The sequence below is a fragment of the Wasmannia auropunctata genome, unplaced genomic scaffold, assembly GCF_000956235.1.
Source record: "Wasmannia auropunctata unplaced genomic scaffold, wasmannia.A_1.0 LD336097.1, whole genome shotgun sequence".
Classification (NCBI taxonomy): Eukaryota; Metazoa; Arthropoda; class Insecta; order Hymenoptera; family Formicidae; genus Wasmannia; species Wasmannia auropunctata.
In genome coordinates this window covers 1,966,395-1,987,980 of record NW_012026793.1, presented here as the reverse complement: position 1 = coordinate 1,987,980, position 21,586 = coordinate 1,966,395, and the positions used below count along the sequence as shown (strand labels likewise).

General features: G+C 44.2%; 1 protein-coding gene across 2 annotated transcripts; it reads right to left on the bottom strand.

The window, feature by feature from the left end:
• Positions 1–1,208: 1,208 nt before the first annotated feature.
• On the bottom strand, positions 1,209–21,191 carry LOC105462576 (guanine nucleotide-binding protein G(I)/G(S)/G(T) subunit beta-1). Of its 2 annotated transcripts, none has more exons than XM_011709274.1 (7): positions 21,100–21,191; positions 8,085–8,677; positions 5,979–6,124; positions 5,410–5,703; positions 4,716–4,917; positions 4,395–4,611; positions 1,209–4,201 (listed from the first exon to the last, which is right to left on the bottom strand). In XM_011709274.1, exons 2-7 carry the CDS (start codon positions 8,139–8,141, stop codon positions 4,095–4,097), a joined length of 1,023 nt encoding a protein of 340 aa, XP_011707576.1. In that variant the 5' UTR covers positions 8,142–8,677; positions 21,100–21,191; the 3' UTR covers positions 1,209–4,094. The 2 variants fall into 2 exon arrangements, with proteins under 2 accessions (XP_011707576.1, XP_011707577.1); XM_011709275.1 differs by lacking the exon at positions 21,100–21,191 and adding an exon at positions 12,514–13,266.
• Positions 21,192–21,586: the final 395 nt, after the last annotated feature.

Below are 21,586 nucleotides of genomic sequence, written 5' to 3'. Positions count from 1 at the left end.
TTATTTAGTGTGTGTTTTATGTATAATACACGTATTATATATCATAATTTCTTTTTTTTTTGTGCATAACTTGAAAGAGGCAGTATTCCCGACGACTTCTCGTCGTCCATCGTAAAACAAGTCACGAAAGTGTCGTCGGCACATTCTTCACGTTTCTTCCCTTTCTTTCCTCCTTTCCTCCTTTTGTTTTTAACTATATTTACGCGTATACGCTAGTGACGATTATTCTAATAATTGAAATAGGACCCAACGCCATGATCTTGAAGACCCCTAAATAGGGCGCTGCTTCACTATTAACGAATACGTTAACGAAAGAAAAATTAAGATACGCATATTCAAGACCGAAACACAAAGAATATCAGGATAATAAAACCATAAAAGACACGCGAATGTGTGCCACTTGCGGAGGGAGGAAACAGAAAGCGAAGAAGCGGTAAAAAAAAATAACGGAAACGCCACGTTTGATTCTTTTTCCAAATATATTTTTATTCTCTTTGTATCCTTAAAAGCTCGAAAAAAAAGAGAGAAAAAGAAAAGGCTGATTTCATCAGAGCTGTTTTTTTTTTATGTCGGTTTAGTTTTTCTCCTGCGTCGCAATTAATCTACCGTGTGTGCCACATTTTCGAAAAAGAAAAATAAATTAAACAGCTAAAATCGGCAATGCGTATTCACGCAAGACATTAAAAAAAAAATACTTCTGCTTACAATTTCACCTGCTGGTCTTCTTTCATTTTTCGCGCGCATGCCATTACCATGACTAGAGGTTCAATAACTTGTCGTTCAATTTTGCCTAACTCGTCGGCAGGATTATTTTTCTTTCATATTTATACCAAAAGTAAGAAACCACATCATTCCAGGTACAAAAAAAAAAGGAGAAAATATCCTCCTTGGGAAAGCCACGGAATCGCGAAATGCATAAAGCACAGATCTGTTTCCATTAGTCTGCTGACTTTTCCTATTCCTTCTTTTCGTTTCGAAGTTATGTCGAAAGTACCAAAAAGACCGGACGCTCTACTCATGTTTTTTCTCGCATTTTTAACGTACAGCGCCCGAACTTATCCTCGCATCGAACTTTGGAAGAATTCTTAATAATACAAAAAATCGAAGGAACGAGGATCTTCTCTTTCGAGACGAAGAAAGATCTTTTGCCCGTTTTTTTGATATTTAACAAGTACAAAGCATTACGTAAGCGAGATTAGTTTTTTATAATATTACGTGTGGAAAAAAAGAACCGATATTGCGAAATTTGAATAGTCGGGGATTACGACTTTCGAAAAATTGAAGACTAGTGCTCGCTTGATCGTAGCCAGATCACATTTTTTTTTCTTTTTTGGTTCCACTGGGAAAGAAATGTTTCGATATAGTCGCTTTCCGGAATCCACGCCTTTTTCTCTTAACTTCTTCCGATTTTGGCAACCGACGCATCCTATCGTAATTTTTTTATCGTGATACACAACAACTTTTCGTATATATACAAATTATGTATTTTATTCATAATTAAAACAAAATTCCATGGAACTCCTATCGAAATAGGATATTCGTTTACCACAAATGGAAAGCAAAGCGCATCACGCAATTAACTACATATATATGTATATGTATAAGGTGAATGTACAAAATTCTTAAAAAAAGAAAATAAAAAAAAAAGACACTGCCGGAACGTGGTTGCCGGAAGGCGATTGGACCATGTAATCCTGCAATATTAAGAAAAACCACCGATCTTATGTACTTATATATTAAATATTAATAATTATAAATTACGATCATCGTTAATATTAATAGTATAATCATTATCATTAATATTATTATTTTAAATGCATACACAGTTTCCACATTTATTTCTGACAAAAAAATAGGATAGAACAAATAGGAGTGAAAGAGAGGGGAAGGAAAGTGGTAACAGCGCGAAAAAAAGAGGGATACGAATGAAAGGGATAGAGATGAAAGTTATCCAAAACAAAAAACAAAAAAAAGCTGTCGAAAAAATTCGTATACGTACTTACGTGTTTAGGAAAAAGGCCGTGACAAACAAAATGCGATAAAGAAAACAAAAACTATTTTAAAAGCGTAATGATGATGTGGAGAGAGAAAGTTTCGCGGCCCTTTCTATTAACCTGGGATTCTTTGGGTCCTATTTCAAAGGTACTTTTTTAGCACGACTCTTTCGATCGAGAGCACGTGCCCGCCTCATGCACGAGGATTGATTGGCGTTCAATCGACAGTGGGGAAGAGATACCGCCGAGACGACAGTCGGGGATCAATTCTTCGTCTCCTTCTCGCCGTTGCCGTAATCAGAGACAATTGGACAAAGGGCGGGGAGAGAAGGTTTAAAGGTATGGACACTATGAACTAAACGATTACACATTATGTTAAACGTACTTCGACACTTCACGCTGGCCCGTCATCTCATGCGGTTGTAACGCAGTCACAATGCAAAAGCAGACGAAACTCGATCTGCTCTTTCTCTTTCGAACTCTAGTACGTCGCTCCTTTCGTAATTCCTCCGTGAACGTCAACATCTCGATGAACCAAATCATTTATCAAAGGAGCGACTATGTTCCATGTTCAGCCATTCGTTTCGTTTATCTGCGCGTCACGTGTCTCGTTTTTTGTTTTCTTTTTTTTTCTTTTTTGATTGACAATTGGCCGCGCGTCTCTCGCTCTCATTTTCACGCTCTCACAGCTTTCTCTCTCTCTCTCTCTCGTTCGATCTCTTTTACAACATACTCAGTCGCTCTCGCACTCGCAAAAAACGCAGACGCGGGGCGGCCTATGGCAAAGGTCTCTATACAAAATAAATAACGATACATCTACGAAATCAATCGAGAGGGTCGTGGTGCTAGTAATAGTAATAATAGTAATTAGTTGTAGTGGTGCGAAGTCGGCGTATTTTATCATGGTAAGAAAAGTGATCTCGTCTTATTTCATGTATGTATATATATATATAATATATATCTCTCTTTTTTTCCGCTCGACTTGGTGCTCGTGCACGAGGGCAAAGCTCGCGTGACGAGTATGTGCGATTTGGATGTGTCTCGAGGCTGTTGGACGATCCGCACCGTTTCCTCCGTTTTCGCGTGTACAGGTGTATGCAATTCGCGTCGTGAATCCCCCATCGATACACATGTGCGTTCAATGTGCGCCGTATAAACTCGAGCGCGCATCATCACGGGAATATTATGAGCTTGGCTGTGCCTTGTCTCTCATCTCCGAGAGTCGCGACGCAATATTACGATTTTCGTATCGTATCGTGCCCGATAAATATCTCGTTTTGCGCATGGGAAAGTAATCCATAGCTAAACCGCCGGAGCAACCGTTAACAGCATTTTCTCGGCAGTGAACGCGTGAACCTTGGTTCGAGATGGAAAATCTCTTGACGATCGTCGGCGCGAGATTGTCGTCCGTCCGTCCTTCGAACTTCGGAAATCCTCGACCGGGAGTACCCCCGTGGGAAAAGAACTATCAAGTCGTGGAACAGCACGTGCCTCTCGTATAGGTTCGCGAAGAAAGTCCTTGAGAAAGGGAAGGATAAAAAGAAAGTCTTGCGCGTCCAACGCCGCAGGAAGTTCTTAACTGTCGGCCTTGTTGTTGGCACTCGTTCTCCAATTCTTATACTCTCGGTCCTTCTTGCCGCTCTTTCGTCGCGATGTATCTTCGTATTCGACCCCAACTCGAGCCAGTTCTTCCTAGAAGCGTTGATATTCCTGGCTCTTGTCGCCGACTTTACCGCGTCGCCAGGTCAAGTCAACTACGTTGCGCTTGCCGTGGGAATCCATTTTATCACCACAACCCAAAACGTTCTTGAAATCGCCGCCGTTGCTGTTGTTATCGTGGGTCTTCATACGACTGTAATTATTATTGTTGCTGCTGCTACTGCCGTTGCTGCTGTTGCTGCTGCTGCTACTGCTGCTAATCCGGTATCCCGGTTCAAAGTTTCTGATCAACGTCAACTCCGGTGAACCTGGCGAATTGTTTGCCAATGTCGCTGGCACGCCGACTTGCTCGGTAGTTAGATGGTGGTACTTGATTCTTATGCTGTAAATTGGTTGACTGTAGTTGGTTCTTTGAAGGAACTGCCTGGGGTGAGCCCCAAGTTAGTTCCAAATGCGTAGGAACGAATCCCAGGAGCCCGTCGCCACCGCCATGCCGTCTTCCGTAACGCCGAGACAAGACACACGATTATCATGCCCAGCGAGAATTCCTAGAAAACAGAATTATGGCGAATATTTTTTAAATAAAATAGCAACAACAAATCTTCGTCTTTTATCCCAATAATTAAAACTCATTCGAAACAGCGAAGGAAAATGATTATCGAGAGAAGGGCCTCGAATAAAATCTCTCTCTCTTCTCTCTCGAGGTGATACACTATCGCTCGTGAGGTGCCGTCAACCTACCAGCTCGCTCCGTCTTCATAGAATCCCAAACGTTACAGTTGAAATCGTCGTAGCCCGCCAGCAATAATCTACCGCTCTTGCTGAAAGCTACGCTGGTGATACCGCAAATGATATTGTCGTGACTGTACATTGCGAGTTCCTGGTCCGCCCTAATGTCGAAAAGTCTGCAGGTCGCGTCGTCCGAGCCCGTCGCGAAAGCGTATCCATTCGGGAAGAACTGTAAACAGCATGAATCGTCAAGTTAATCCTTAATGAAAGTCCTGTTTTTCTCGAAAATCCATTAGTGCTACTGTTAAGCCATTTCTTAAAATAATGTCTCACCGTGACGGCGTTTATGTCACTCTCGTGACCCGGGAAGGTCTGCTTACAGGAGCCTTCACGGATGTCCCATAACTTCGCGCTGGCGTCGCACGCACCGGACACGAAGGTGCGCGTATCCGGTGCCAACGACAGAGACATCACGTCGCCAGTATGCCCGATGAACGAGGTGCACTGCTGACCGGTTTCAATGTCCCACAAAGCACTGAATCAGAACAATTCAGCGTTCTAGTTCGCGCCATAATCTTCAGGAGTCTTCATCGGGATCAGTGATGGAAGGGATTTGGGAATAGGAAAAGAAAGAAGAAATGAAATTTTTTATCGCTTTCTCTCTTTACTTTTATTGTGAGCTCTCGGTGTGCTAAAAGCAGTGAATTGCATTTCATAAATCGTATTTCATATACTGCTCCGAAGTACGACTGAGTAAATATATTCATATTTTAATTCTTCCGAATTAAAAAATATAAGAGATGAATAAAAAGAAGTATGCAATTTTAACTTTATTTTATGAATTAAAATTCTCATATATTTTATATTTATATTAATTTTCACTTTATTTTCATACTATATTTTATACGTATGCATTTATTTTATTCCGTCTTGCAAAAATGTTTTAGAATAGAATAAAGGATACAGGATTTTTCTGTTATAGCAATTTCTAGTCGCCTGATCGTAAATCTCTCTAAGTAACACTTACCAAGACATGTCGCCGGAGCTGGTGACAATTTGGTTGTCATCGTAGAATCGACAGCAGGACAAGTACCCAGTGTGACCCGGAAGTTCTCTGCTCACCCGAACATTCCCTTCCCTAGTTTTAAGACTATAGATGGAACAAATATTGTCCAGCCCGCCGCATGCCACGTAACTACCTGAGGGCGCGTACGCACAAGTCATCACCCATGATGACCGTAATGGGATTGCGTGAACCTTATTGGTGGTATAACTATCCCAAACGATCAATTTGCCATCTTGCGATGCGGAGACTAGATTCCTATAAACGAAAAACAAAATATATGTATACGCTGATGAAAAGGACTCAATTGCGAAAAGGAACTTCCTCTATTTTAATAATTTTGCATCACATTTTAAAATATCTTAACAAAATAAAGATCTATTTGTATTTCTAAATTCTTTTCTACTTTCCTTATAATCCTCAATTTGAAAATTTACTACTGTTATTAAGAGTTAATTTATGTTAAAATGACCAACAGTTTCATATGCTAATCGTCATCAAATCATCGTGTTTGCATTCTAACGTAATCATACCTCGAGTCACTTCCCCAGTGCATCGCATAAATTTTAGCTAAGTGACCGCGAAGCGTGCGTCTCGTTCGCATTTGTATGCGACCGATAGGTTCCATGCCCGATGTGGCCTGGGCCAAGGACGTGTCGCATGCTGCTTTCCTGGCATCCTGCGGCATAAGATCACAGGCAAATTTGTAAATTTGCATCGGGATCGGGTTTCTCGCACTTGATCCCTAACATACGCGCGATAAGATTCACGATAACGTGATAAGAAAGAGATTGTCGTATATTGCATGCAATTATTCGCTAAGCCTTGTGTCCACGGTACTGAGAAATCTCTCCGGAGATCTCGGACGGAGAAGGAATTAATCGCATTGGTCAATTAATCGAATTGTTCAAATGTGACTTGTTAATTCTTACTCCGAGATTTCGGATCGATTTTTAGCTGTTCGTGGACACAAGGATTCAGTTGCGTAAAGTACGACAAGGAAATCTCTCATCTGCATACACATACACACACAAACACACCGCCGATGTTACGATTCAATGATAATTAAAGTTTCAAGATTTCACGTTGAAGCAGCATCTTAATTGGAGTGCACCGGTAGCGCGAGTACACATCGTCGCGAAAATTTAATAAATTCCACGTGAAAACTTCGTTTAATGTCATGCCCGTGTATACACGAGTTTTAGCGCAAAAGGTCAAACGACGATCACCAACCGAACCGAATCGCTAAAATACTGAAAATTTCTATGAATTTCAAAGGAATTAGAAAAAGGAAGTTACGGGACGGAGAAAAGAAAATTCCCGGTGAATTGTCAATGGTGCTCGCGTGTCTTTAGTCCAGTATTATACCGCAATACTACCGTCGAGCTGACCTTTAAAATCGGATTATAATACGGCAGTACTTAAAGTGACTTAATACTGAAGTATATTGGATATAACTCTGCCTTTAGTATACTAAAGATATACTAAAGATACACTAAAGATTTATATACAAGACCATTAAATGATTTCTAAAATAAGATCGTACTATTCCGCAATTTGTTCCTTCGTAAATCGTTTTATAATAAATTGTTATAATAAATTGTATAATAAATTGTTTTATAATAAACCAAAACTTATTGCATATTGATAATATTTATTTCACGACGAAATAATTTCACGTAAATTAATTGTGCGAAATACTGACGCGAAAAAAGATATAAAAAATATTATTTATTAAATCAATCGATAATTAAAAAAAAAATCGTCATACATAAAAAAATATTTTCGCATTCACACGTATCCATTACGTACATTGGGGATTTTACTTGAATAAACCATGATCCAAAAAAAGTCACACGCGTCATGAACAATTAGCAAACAAGGTCGATAGAGTTATTTCCTTTCATCGTAAGCGCATATTTCCGCGCATACCGTGCGAGCGCGTGCATTTTATACGTGTATAAAGGGGGAGAGCGAGGGTGGGAAGGGGAGCGGTGAAGAAAGAGAGACGAATACATCGAGAGAAGAAACAAGATATGGAGTGAGGGAGAGAGAGGGATGGTGGCGTATTGATCAGAGAAGCGACGGTTATGCCGCGCCCTACCACCACCACACTACCACCACCGCTAGCCGGCTCCATATTCTCACCACTATATGGAAAGTCATTCGCCATAGAAGAATATCACTGTCGTTAGAATTTACGATACTCGCTTCAACGTCCGGGGGCAAAAGAAAGCCGGAAAGAGAGTTACGTAAAATTGCAAAATCTGGTGTAAGAGACGAGTACGGTCGATTCGATCAAATTTGTTGGAACGGATCCAATTACATCTATCTCTTAAGAGGCCTTTATTTTATTTGATTTTATTACAGGGTTAACGTATTACATTACTCGCTAATGGATTAGTGTCACAGATGTAATTAAATTAATGTTCATTTAGAGAAATGTAATTTATAGATAGCAGCAAAGTATAGTATATAAATAATTTTCATGGTGTTTTCTTCGGAACTTCAATTAAAAATATTTTACGTGAAATCGGAATGAGTTATACGTAACATTTTAAAATGTACACACATTTTTTAACGAGTTAAAGAAAGGAAAGAAACAATGACCTCTCGAAGGAAGGGAGTGGAATACTCACGCGAATGGCATTCTTCAGCGTCTCCGCTTCTTGACGAAGGCTGTCGAGCTCGTTCATGATGTCTGGCAGATGACGCGCGTGCCTTGCCGAGCACCCGTTAACGGGTCCGAGATACTGGGGACGTCGCGCGTGCGAGAGGAGGCTGACAGAGCTCTCCCTCCTCTCGTCGGAGAGGGCTCAGAACAGGGCAATTTCTACGATGATGACGGATGACGGTGACTCCTGTCTACGGCCTGCCTGCTCTCCTCTCACTCGGCGGGAGTAAGGCTGATCGCGGGGCCGATGTCACGCCGTCGATAGCGTTTCCGGTGGCCGGCGGCGAATGCCCCGGAACTTACCGCTCTCGTAAGGCAAGGTGAGAGGTAAAGGAACGAGAGATAAACGAAACGGGGGATAAGGATAAAATTTGCGTCTTCTACCAACGAAGTCCGGACTACCACCAGCCTCACCCGGCCCCACCTCCTCGCCCCCTGCCTTCGCTACTGTAGCGGCTTCCGCTTCCGCCGCTACCACCGGAACCAGAGCCAGACCACAGCTGACCTCTCCGCCCCTCGCGCCAACTTCGACACTTCCCGACGAGACCGTTGCCACCCCTAAAACACAAGGTATCAAGTCGATCAATCATAACTGATTAATAAACAGAGCAAAAAGTAAACAAAGTATTTCTGTTTATAATACATTATTCAGGGAAAATTGTTAAGATTTCACCTAAAACCTTGTGGGCTGTGTTTTGCGTTTGCGCGTTTTCGATTCGTTGTAGTTCATTATAAATTATTGTTGTAATCTGTTGTGAGCTGTATTTTCTTAAATAAATAAACAATATCGTATCTTTGATTCGCAACAAAAAAAATTCTTTTGATAACGTTATCAAATCACACAAAATGGAATGCGAATGTTACTGTTGCTTTACCGCGATGCTAGGAATTATTCTTCGTTACGAAAGGAGGCATATAAGCGTTAAATTAGCGATCATTCCATCTGTCGTGTGTGATACCGCGAATATAATAAACGGAACGTTTATATTTCTACGCGGCCGATGCGCAATTTTGATGCGGTTCGAGTAAAACGAACAGACGGCATGCATGCCTAAGCCGTCTTCTGCAAACGTCTTCCGAGAATTACTGCGGTTCCTTAATGGCTGTAATAGATAATCGCGTTGACTTTGCACGCGGCACACATACTCGGTCTTGTGCACGCGTGTCGTGACAAACTATATATATTGAGGAAAGTCTAAGGAGAATCAAGCGGTAAAACATCGCATTTTTAAATATTTATACTCCGATGGAGTGATGAATTGGAACGTCTAACTTAAGTACGCTTGCTGTATCGTAGCTTGGCCCGTCCGGTTCGCTAATTGGCACGCGAGCCGCTTCCAAAACGTAACACACCAGTGAAAATAAATAGTTATTTCCAGACACGCGTAATGACTCGTATCGCCCGCGTATTTAAGAGGATACTAGGTCTTACTACGAGAGAAACATAAATAAATTAGAAGCTCTGCAGCATTAACGACTGCCGCACTCATTTATCTAATTCTAAAACTTCGAACATCGCGTAAGAAGAGAAAAAGAATTGTAGTGGATACTTTCCGCTTAGTGACACAAGCGATAAAACGATGCAAACGTCGTTTTGTCCTTCTTGACATTCAGTGACGAAGACAGAACGACACTTGTGCCGACTTGTGTCACTAAACGAAAAGCGTCCACTAATTGATAAATTGGTATATCTATCATTGAAGGAAATTATTCATCAATGTACCGATACTATCATACGGATCGATAAAATGGATACAAATCAAGCTACAAGACAAACAAACATGAGCGAACATTTACGATAAAAATAACAAAACATAACTTTTTTCTATAATATATATGAAAAAGAAATGTATTCGTCCACATTTGCCGAAGCAAGTTCGTTCATTCGCTTGCTCGCGCTCTTCGCTCGAATCCAGCTTTAGCGATGATTAATTAAAATAATCAGAGAGAAAACAATGGGAGGAGCGCTTCTCTTATCACGCATATACACGCGTGTCGAAAGCATAAAGATAAAAGAAAATATAATTATCGGCTTACTAAAAATATTTCGGTTGTATGGCGCACACAGATATTTTTATCGCGATCTCTTCTCTCTCTCTCGCTCTCTCTCTCTCTCTTCCTCGAGTTCTCGTCGTCCGCGATTCGAGTTCCCGTCAGCGCGTACTTTTCCTCGAGAAAAACGTCACGACGTGTATCACCGTCACAAACGACGAGCGATCGGTCGACGCCGGTGCGACTAGTTACCGCAACGTAATATCGATAAACTCGGAAAACCGATAATTGACTGAAAAGTACTGACACGTGTGTATTCGCTACATCCATTCTAGATAAGTTACACGATTTTCGCCACCCAGTTTTTGATGAAGAAATAAATGTCACACATTTTCATTAACGTGGAAAATATTTTTATAAAACTGATACTTAGAGAATAATTCTTTGGACCAATATTTTTCATTATTTAATGAAATTTCTATATTTAAAATTCCATCAAACGGTTTTTTTTTCTGTCACATTGTAATAGTTTCAATTAACATTCCAAATGAACATATTATAATTTTGTTCAGAACGACATGTAGAATATTGATTGTTTTCTCCGATTAAAATAAATCCTATTAAAAAGTATTTACAAACAAGAATCACGATTTTGCAAGCAAAGAGAGGAATAAATATCACACCTTAATATATTAAAATGTTTAAAAAATACAGCCTTGACCTTAAGTACAAAGCATCCTCAATTTATAACACTTTCTTGGAAAAGGCAGTAATAAGAGCCAAAGAAAGATCAACGAAATTAAAAATTAAAATTGTTATAAAAATAAACATTGAATTTTTCAACAAATCGATTTTTAATTTATTTTTCATTAGATGTCGAACGTTAACGTCAATTTGAGAGAGTGCTTTTATACTTACGGGCTAAGGCTGTGTTACATTAAAAATATGCAGAGCATTCCCTTTACACGATAAAATTACAAAATCGATTACTTTTACCCTCCCAAGCAATTTCTTTTTTAAGTACACATATGAATAAGTTCTGTCGGGTTTTATCGACGCCGCGAATCCTGAAAATTTTTACCGTCGAGAGAACAGTGCGAACATCCCTCAAATACTACGTAATTCCGATTGTAGGAGTTCCCACCCTACCCCGTGCCATTCGCAAACTTAATGTAACCGATCGCGCTCCGAACAATCACGGGCACGGAGATCGCGCGGCGCGTCCTTCACCTCCGCGGGATCTTGCGACCCGGGGAAACCGAGGGTTGTCGGTCCAACGCGAGGTGTTCTGATTTTCCGAATGGAGTCGGCGACGAGAGAGCGAAGCTTTCGGCGCACGCGCGAACGAGACCGGAAAACAAGCACTTTTCCGAAAGTATAACGCTAATTAGTAATTAGCCTGACCGTGCTAATTTCAATGCTCGCTGAAAATCTTACGTCGACTATACTACCCAAATGGATCATCTCTGAGAGTTTTCTTACATCATCCGCAAGAAAACCCAAAAGATCTGGCACAAGCAGCTCGAGAAAGAACATAATCACAAAAAATACTTACGCACTATATTTCACAAGTTTTTATATGAGCATTTATTCTTACAGATGAGACAAATTAGATGCTCGCGAGTCGGGAGAAATTTAAATTTTTCATTGGATTCAGATTGAAAAAGACTGTCACAGGGACACGTAGGCATTATGGCATTAGCGCCCATCAATAAAAGAAAGGGGATAATAATAGCGCAGAAGTTACGTACTCTGGCTCTCAATAAACCGATGTACAAATCGAAAGAAAGAAAAAGTCAATTGATTAAAACCGAAAACTGCCACCGGATATTTTCACGCAGCCTCGCAAATAAAGTAATTATCCGCGGGGCTATAGTTTAAGCGATTTTTTATTCATTTTCGCTTGCAGATACTCGTTCGGAATCGAAGAAATAGAAACAGGACAACATTAGACGGCAGCAGTTAGATAAAGCGCAGTCCCATAACGGCATTATAACGGCATTGCAACCTGCGTGAGAAACGTTATCGCTTAATAAATCGACGGTCGCTCTCTCGCGCAGTGGCGGAGGCCCCGGGGCCAAAATACGAAGGTCGGCGGAAGCCTCGAGGGGGAGAGCTTTCGCGGGCGTTATCGATAATGAGAAAGGGCCGTTATTGACAACAGGGTGGAACGAACGTCACGTATATCGGTTCTTCCGCTTTTCCCATGACGACGCGCGCCATTGTCCCGGGCGCTAACTAATATAGCGAGCGGCAAGAATCCGTCGCGGCGCGGCTTCGATCGGCGAGGGTAGGTATAGAGAGCGGAAAAAAAAAGAGAGAAAAAAGAGAGAGAGACGACGTCCTCGCCTACGAGGGCGTCGAGGTGGAAAGGGTGGTTTATACGCATCGATGGAACCCACTCGCTCCGTCCCACCGTCACCGCCACTGCTGTCAGAGGAGCGTCATCGAGGCCGCAGCGACATAACCTCTCGTGGAAGAGCCACTGCCACCACCACCGCCACTGCCGCTGTCGCCTCCACCACCACCGCCACCAGGTCGAAGCAGACGACGTGCAACCCCGTCAGAAGCCTTGTCACTCGTCACCGCCAGGTTGCGCCCGTCGACACGCGAATCGCGCGAGGGAAAACTCCTCTCCGACCTCGCGGACAACTTTGCCTAGCGCGCGCGGTTTCACTTCCAGTTCCTTTCCCCCGTACGCGGAACTCCGTGGATTTTTTTTTTTAACGGGGCAATGCGGAGAAACACGTACGCACGCAGCGTACGTCAGCGAGAAGGGCGACTTCGCTTTTTCCGTCGCGTTTCGCACGCAACCGTGAAAGCGCGACGCGAAATCGATGAACGTCGTCCACTGTGGCTCTCGCCCCACTTGCCGCTCGCCGTCAATCTTTCTCTCTCTCTCTCCTGTATCCCGTACACCCTTTGCACTTCGTTCGACTCGCCCGCTCTCTCACTGCACTACTGCGATCGTCCCTCTTGGTTGGCTTGGTTCCAGCGACGGAGCGCGTGAATCACGGAAGGACACGAGCGTCGTTCGCGCGGACCGCCGTCTCGGGAACGAGGGAAAAGCGCCGAGGTTCAGCGGCGTGAAACACGCGCGATTTCCGCGACTCGTCGACGAGAAGAGACGTTCCCGACGTTCTCGAACCACACCCAAGGAAGGACGTGGTTTCGAGAGAAGGCCGGCCGGGAGGACGAGTCGCCGGGAAGTGGGAGAGACGACGCTGGCGCCGTACCGACCGTCCGACCCGGCGTCGAGAGGACGCCGTCGTCGCTGCCGACGCGGGTGACAGGTTGCTGCACGAGCCGCTGCCGTTTGCCCCGCTGCCAGCCGCAGCAGCCAGCGACCCAGTGATCGAAAGAAAAAGCTGCCGGCGCAATCGCTGCGACGCGCGCGTGGCGAAGCAATACGGAAGACGTCGTATTGTTGTTGTCGTAACCGAACCCCCCACTGAATGACCTCTATTTGATTACGCGCCGCCTAATGACGAAAAAATTAAAGGAGATGGAAGATAACGAATGGCCCCGTCAGTTCTAAGGAGATAACCGATGTTGATATTGGCAGCGATGATTGATATGACGTATGCCATCGATCAGGGCATGCGATAACAGTCGGAAGCTCAGATCAGAAATGCAGATTAGCCTTGAATCGACAATTGGTCAATCACCGTGAGAGGTGAGGCGGCTGGTCCAAATCGATACTACCATTCAAAATAGCTCGTTGTATCGTGGCTGACAGATGGCAGCGTGCCAAGCGTCAGGCCAGCGACAAACTCGCGAATCTCTGAATGACGAAAGGATTATTTTCACGACGAGAAGAGATATAAAATACATCACTTGATTTTCTTACAAAATGTCTTCATAACAATTCAATATACGAAATATATATATATTTTTTTTTCAACAATTTAAAAAAATTATTCATGTAATTTCATTCAAACAGAATTGTACACGTTTCAAAGTATACAAGAGTGTATCAAATTCAGTACCACTTACAGAAATTTAATACTGGAGCATAGCAGTGCTTTTAATACTTAAAATAAGCAATTATTTGATAAATCCCTTCCAGTATTAAATTTCTATAAAGGACGCTCGACACATTCTTTACATTACAATTCAGACTAAACATTAACAGCCACTCACTATCCTTTTTTAAATCTGCGCGCACTCGGACCAAGATTTTATCCGCTTGAGAGAATTGGAATTCGCTCTTGACATTCCCGACAAAGGCACAAGTATACTGAGCGCGAGACACGGAATGTCTCTCAATTGCGTGCGCCACGAATTTTATCGGTAGCCGTTCTCCGGACCAAGGTTCGCGCGACAAACACACTCGAGAGCCCGACGGAAGAGAACTCGTCCATTATCAAATCTTCCCTAGGTCGTCTCCCTTCGGCGGACTCCCGGATGCGCGAATGGGAGCAACAGTTGAGCCGCCGCGGGTCAACGTCCAATGCAACGCTCTCTCGCTCTCGCTCTCTCTCTCTCTCTCCAATCTCTCCTCCCCCTCGCGTCTCGGCCCGACCGATGTGTATGCACAACCGCGGGGCTGCCAAGTACCCCAACACCGAATACCACGTCGCCGTGTCTTTGGCAAACGAAACTCTTTGGGGCACCGAGGGTAAAAGGGGAGAAGTTAGCCAGTAACCACGCGCGCGAGCAAGCGAGCGAGCGAGCGACAGTTGGTCGACGGGCCGGCAGGTCTTCACCTGAACGTTGCACCACCTGCCGCGTCCAATGTCTCTGGTTTACTTTGGCTTAATCGCCTTATGATTTATCATCCTCAATGCTCGGTAAGCCCGACGGATTGTCCGAACCTTTGTGCACTAATTTTCTACCTGACCCGATCAGCGAGCTACGATCTGATTTACGGTCGCCCGACTTGCCCGTGGTCGCTCGATTGAGTTTGCTCTCGCCTCCGGACTCCCGATTCGGTCCGATCAAAGTACGTATTCGTCTTAACGGAAGTAAATTAATAACGGAGAGACCTCGCCGCTCACATCTTTCTCCGAAATTAAATCTTCCAAGTTATCGTATATACAGTTAGTTTAAAACTCACGTTAAGTTCATATAGAAAGCTAATGTCTCACATTGGCACGGAATCATCGACGTCTTAAAATACGCCCGTGACGCAAGTGCATCGATCGATCGATCAAGGCTCGCCTGAGCTGCGACTCGAGTTCGCTTTTTTGAGCACGTTTTTTTTATTAGTAATATTCGTCTCTCTCATTGTTTCGTCGAAGTAGCGAAGTATATAGATGGCAAACGCGATACACGTTTGAATCGTCAAATCCTAAGTGGTGGAGACACGGCACATCTCTCCCGAGTTGCGACGAGAAGAGAGAAAGAGAGAGGCCAGATACAGGTGCAGAATGACGTCAAGAGGTTGGCAGTGACGTCAGAAAGTAACCTGGAGTAGCAGCAGGCCGCGTGGCGCGTTGCTGGCTGCCCGCTAATTTCTAGATGCCGAGGGAAGACGGACACGTCCTCGTTTCTATATTAGGACCTAATGCAATATCCAACGGGACGCTCTTTTTTCTCCCCTCTTTTTTTAAACGTGTCATCGCGTGGGAGTATCGCGCGCACCCGCGCGCGCGAAGAAAGGGCGACTGCGGATAAAATAATTTGACTTTATTTAAAAACCCAAGCGTCCCCGCGATCGAAGATAAATGCGCGTCTAAATGCGCATGTGACTCCCGATTGGTCGCATGCGAGGCAACTGGACCGTGTAAATTACATTCAATACGGCGGCCTGGTGTACAATATTGATCGTCGCAGCATCGACATCAATGAACGGGCATTTATACCCCGCGAACGTGGTTTCTGTGCTAGAAAATGAAATCGCCGGTGCTACTTTTATGAATGAAAATAGTGCCGCGAGAAGAAAGTTCCGAACGTACGACAACTTTCGCGACGATGCGGAATTCCCACTCTTAAGAAAGCTCGAGCGTGAATCGAGCTCTCACCGAAATATCTAGCGAGATACTGGCGGATCTCGACGTTAATCGCAAACCTGGCGGTTTTATCGCGACCGAATACGCTGCAGAACTTGCAGCGTTAAACCCTGTCCTAGTTTAATGCAGTCGCATGACGTCATTAGGCGTGCCAAGAAGAATCGTTTAACCGCGTAGAGCGCATCTGTGAGGTTTTTTTCGAAGTGTCAGCGGGATGTCCCAGTTTTACTGATAGTTCAAGAGTTAATCGCGTAACGTAATGATCACCGTGTAAAAGTTTCGAGATAACGATAATATTTCGTTCGCAATATTAAATTTCGTGAAAGATGTGAAGAATTTACGCAATTCACAAATTGAACTCCGGCACAGGAAAAAAAAATTTACAAAACCAGTTGGGAGAGATTGCTGAATGCGTGCCGATCACGTAAATCGTACCTCATCAATATTTTATATTATTATTTAATACAATCGACATTTAACGACAAAAATATTCCATATTTTTTATTATATTTCACATTTTTATTATTAACAGTTGATTGTATTAAATAATAATATAAAATATTGAATAAATTGTGATACGATTTATGCGGTCGGTTAGCAACTTTCCCCTATTAAACTGACAAACTGTTTCTGTTTTTTTTTTTTGCCACTGCTCGCTTTTCACGTCCGAGTAACTGTCCCTACGAAGAAGGACCGATATCTCGACGGCTGGCAGCGATAGAGGGACAAGAGGGTCCGTGATAAAACAGGACGTGTGAGCCCATGGCGGAGAGGAGGGAGGACCGACGCGACAGAGTGACTGAAGAGGGGGGATTTAACTACGAGACACATCATCCAGCTCGAATACGTTGACCCTTTCGCATTCGATAAGTAGTGCGACCTACTAACCGTCCTGTAAGCCGCGATCGCCTATTAAGGAACCCGCCGCCGGGTGTTTTCTATCGGCGAGAAGCACATCTGCACAAAGCTCACCGTCGTCACACCGCCGCCGTTCGGCGGCGCACGTGACGTTATCCACGCCGCGCGATGAAATTATACACGGAACTGCACGCAAGTGTGGAGCAGCCCGCGGCCCTGGATGAGTCTTGGCCACCTACGTAAACATCGCGCGGCCGAGAACAACGTTCGATTTGCGATACAAAGTGAAAGGGATAGCAGCGCGACACAGGCGTCTTCGTTAAACAGAAATCCAACGCTACTGATAATTAATAATAATAATAATAATAATAATTGCAACTTTTTCGAGTGCAACGTTAGCAAAATTGGATATTAAAAGAGACGTTAATTTTACATACATTAATATACAGAGAAAGTGATTATGTCGCAAGTAATAAAAAAAATACCAAAGCACGCACGACATTGGGCGCTAATCTAACTCCCCGGAATAAACTCTGCGAAACGTTTCGGGAATGCAACGTCGAGGGACCGAAGACCGTATTCCAGAACTGTTTCCAGCGAATCGATTTACGTCAAGACTTGATTTTGCAGAATAATTCAGGACTCGCGCTATAAATAGGACCAAAGGAACCGTAACCGAATGATAGCGAGACGCGTTGTTGTACGCTGACGGAAACATCCGCGAGACTTTATCGAACGCATCGAACCGCGTTCCGATGAAATCTCCGTGGGAACCGGGGAAACATGAGCGATTTATCGCGACGTGCAATTGATTCCTGGGCCCGGCTCAATCGGGAGTGCCGATAACGCAGATATCATCGCCCCGACGCGTCTCAAGTGGGACGCTGTCAATTGAGCTCAAGACGCCACTTGTCTTTAGCGCGCGCGCGACGACAACGACGACAACGACGACGACGGCTTTATATTCCGAGGCAATTAAAACCGTTTAAGACAGCTGCGGCCCGACAATTGGTCAGCCAATTCCAAGATGGAATGCGACGCATCGCAAGAAACTTCTTTTCCCTCCTTCTCTTCTCAGCTCCCCCCCTTGTCCCGCCGAGATCGGAACGTCGCTTGACATTTCTCTTCGTGTCCAGAGGCTAAAGTGATAAGCGATGATCCCAACGCGCGTGACACCTGTAACGTACGCAACAACGACGATCGCCCGTGGTTTATTGTCGATCCTCCATCTTACCCTATTTCTCGACCTATTGCGATCATTAACCCGCGACCTGTCGTTTAAGCTTTATTATCCGAGAAATGCCAAAGATCATTCTCGTAAGAACCACCGCGTAGATCACGTGCTACGCGCTTTTCTTCGCCGTTGCTCATCATCTTCCCTGTATGACTCAAACGACTCGTAAGTCAAAACGATTGAAGATACGCGATATAAAAGCCACGGTGATAAATACGGTATTAAAGAAGGTAGAAGGAAAGAAGGAAGAGAGGAAGGTCCTGTCTGACGATAGAGCTAATTATTGCTCTACGGAATGCCTCCAGGAAATCCGGCGAACGTCAGAATTACTCCGTGCTTCTAAAACGGCAACAAAAAACAATCTTGCAGTATTTAAGGAAGATTTACTGAAGCGATTTATCGAACGAACGGAGGAACGCGAGATTTAAATACGGTTTAACGTAAACTACTTATGTAATGTAAACTACTTATGTAAAATCTTTCCCGAGCTCAAGATTTTTACGGCACAGAAGTCGCTCGTGCCGTGAAAAAATATCGATAAGCGCGAATCCAGTAAGTATACATCCAACGTTAACAGAATTTGAACATAATCGTCACTTGTTATATAAGAAAATTCAGAGACTTTGTGCGTTGTGCGTTGCATCACGCTTCCCGTTCGAAGAATGAATATATCTCGCGAAAGGTTCTCGGGGAAAACTACCGGTTACCAGTTAAGAGTAATCTTAGCGGGAGCAAGAAACACCCAATCAGTCACGTTATATTCAACAGCTTTTTATCACTCCTATTTACAATTTCTATAAACTTGTTCGTGACATTCTCACTAAATTTAGCAGCTCTATTTTTAACAGATGAGCAACGTGATTGCCACGTCGTTTGATCCAATCTTAAGTAATAACAAATTGTCGTGACAATTAACGATCGTTTCCTCGATTATTACGGGCTTACTGTTAGTCCCGCCGAGGTTAAATTGAGCAGCGTCGCAATCTCGCTAGTATTAAATAGCATATAGAACGTTAGAATTTAATAATTAACGATTGTTCCCTCAATTATTCTCTCTGTTAGTTCTGCCGAGATTAAATTGAGTAGCGTCGCAGTCGCTAATTTCACTGCAAAGCTTCGTCGACACGATAGGTAGACACGTTTTCCTCTTGGTTTTCCCACGGAAAACAACGGACGCTTTTCCTGTCGCAGGTCTCCCCCCCCCCCCTTCTTAGCGCTTCTTACACCGTGAAAATCCAACTCTCGCGGATTACACCAAGGGGAGAGAGGGCGAGAGAGAGAGAGAGAGAGGGGGGAGGGAGGTAAGGGGGGGAGACGAACTTTGTTTTCGCGGAAACATCATATATTATGCAAAGCGACTCGTGTTACGCGCATTGTGCGCCGCGAGATAACCCGAGACTCGTCGTCAAACAAACGTCATCGGCGTCGCTTCGCCGAAGCAGAAACCGGTGTGCTCGGGAGAGGCGATGTGACACGCAAACATTCCTGAAGACGAGAGAGCGTCGAAAATTACGGTCGCGTTATTTCAAGGCTCATCAGCAATCTACTTTCTCGGCGAATACATTACACGTGTTTCTTTAACGATAGATTTGCATTCCATGTACAAAAATTATATTCAGTACATAAAAAAATTCTGAACGGTGCCGTGATCCATTTTAAGGAAAATTCCTGGACAGGCAGGAATTAGCGACGTTACAAGTTAGAACTTTCTTCGAATTAGTTTTACAGAATTAAAAATTCTTCTACGTAATTAAAGTACAGACACACAAATAAATCGCAGGATATTCGAAAGCCTAAAAACAGAAAAAAAATTTTAAATCATATATACGTATATATATTATAATTTTTTTCCTTTCTTAAGTTTAAGTTGAGTAACCCGCAATTTATGTGTACTTAAAAAAAATGTAAAAAAGTTTTGAATTATTTAAAGCCAATATGAACAAAAGTCTAGCTTGCAATGTCGGTAATTCTCGTTCAGGATCCCCTTAAAAGACTTACAGTGATTGTATAAATTAGAACTTGAAATAGATTTGCTCAATTTGGTTTATAACACCACGGTCGATTCTAATTGAGGGATTTATTATATCTGGATGGGAAAACTCGAATAAAAAAAAATTTGCACGAAAGTATAAACTGAGGAAGAGTGAGGACAGACGTTTCGATGACGTTTTCGCAAATATCCCATGTCAAGGAAAGTGTCCGAGCACGCAGGAATCGGCAGGAAGAGTCTCGTTATCGGACTCTGACTCACGCACAATGCGGTCAGAGCGCTCGTTTCTTTTTATTTAAACCTTTAAAACACGTATATACATCGCGAGTCTCCGCGCCAATCAATGATCCCATCGATAATGTATCCAGTCCCACGTAATCGCGACGCTCAATCTATTTCCGGACACGTTCGCCGACGTCGCGGCGAGACCGGCCCTCTCGGACGTCGCGCGGTTGTAAACGTAAGCGCCGCGACGACGTCGCGCGACTGATACGAGATGAAAATCGAAGGATGCGTTCACTCCGGCGAGAATTCGCGGAGTGCACACAGAAACGACTTTTGCGTGACGTAAAAGAAAAAAAGACAGGTGGCTCGTGGGGACTCGAAAAAAACGGCGTGAACGGTGCGCGGCCGTCGTTTCACGACATACATACGTCACGGAGAATTTCCGGGGCTTAATCCGCTCTCGCAGCCGGAGGGGGATCGGCGTCGCGTCGTCGTCGTCGTCGTCGTCGTCGTCGCTCCGGAGAAACGAAGCCGGCGGGGCGGCGCGCGCGATCGAAATAAACGGCGAGATTTTGACAGAGAGCGTAGGCCTAGGCGGCCGCCATGATGGCTCTCGGCGGTTATCGAGTCGCGCGAAAGGGCCGGCCGGAGAGAAAACGGCGCATCCGGAAGTCAGTCCTCGCGCGAGGAGCCGCGGAGCGCAGGATTGCAAAGGCGTTTTACGTACCTGGAGCTCCCTGACGGAGCTGCGATCGTCAGAATTCCCGGCTGCGGACGGGCTCGGCTTCTCCGCGCTGTCTCTCTCTCTCTCTCTCTCTCTCTCTCGTTCTCTCTCTCTCCCCTTTGCACTCTCTCGCTCCCTCTGCTCTTCCTCGTCGTCCTCGGCTCTCACATCGATGACTACGCACTTTCCTCGTCGCACCTCCTCGCCTCGAGCAGCGATGACTCGAGTTTACTACTCGTCGTACCTCCGCGGAGGGAAATCACTAACTCACCGCACCCGTCGCTCTCTTTAAGGTTAACTGTCGCGACGACGACGACGACGGGTACACCGCGATGACGATGACGATGACGACGACGACGACGACGGTGACGACGACCGACGGCTAGCCGCGACCGCTACGCGTTTATCGCGACAGCGTGGAGCCGGAGCGGAGCAGGTACGCGACGATTCGCAGAGACGCGCAGCCTAGAACCGTCTCGGGATGCACGAC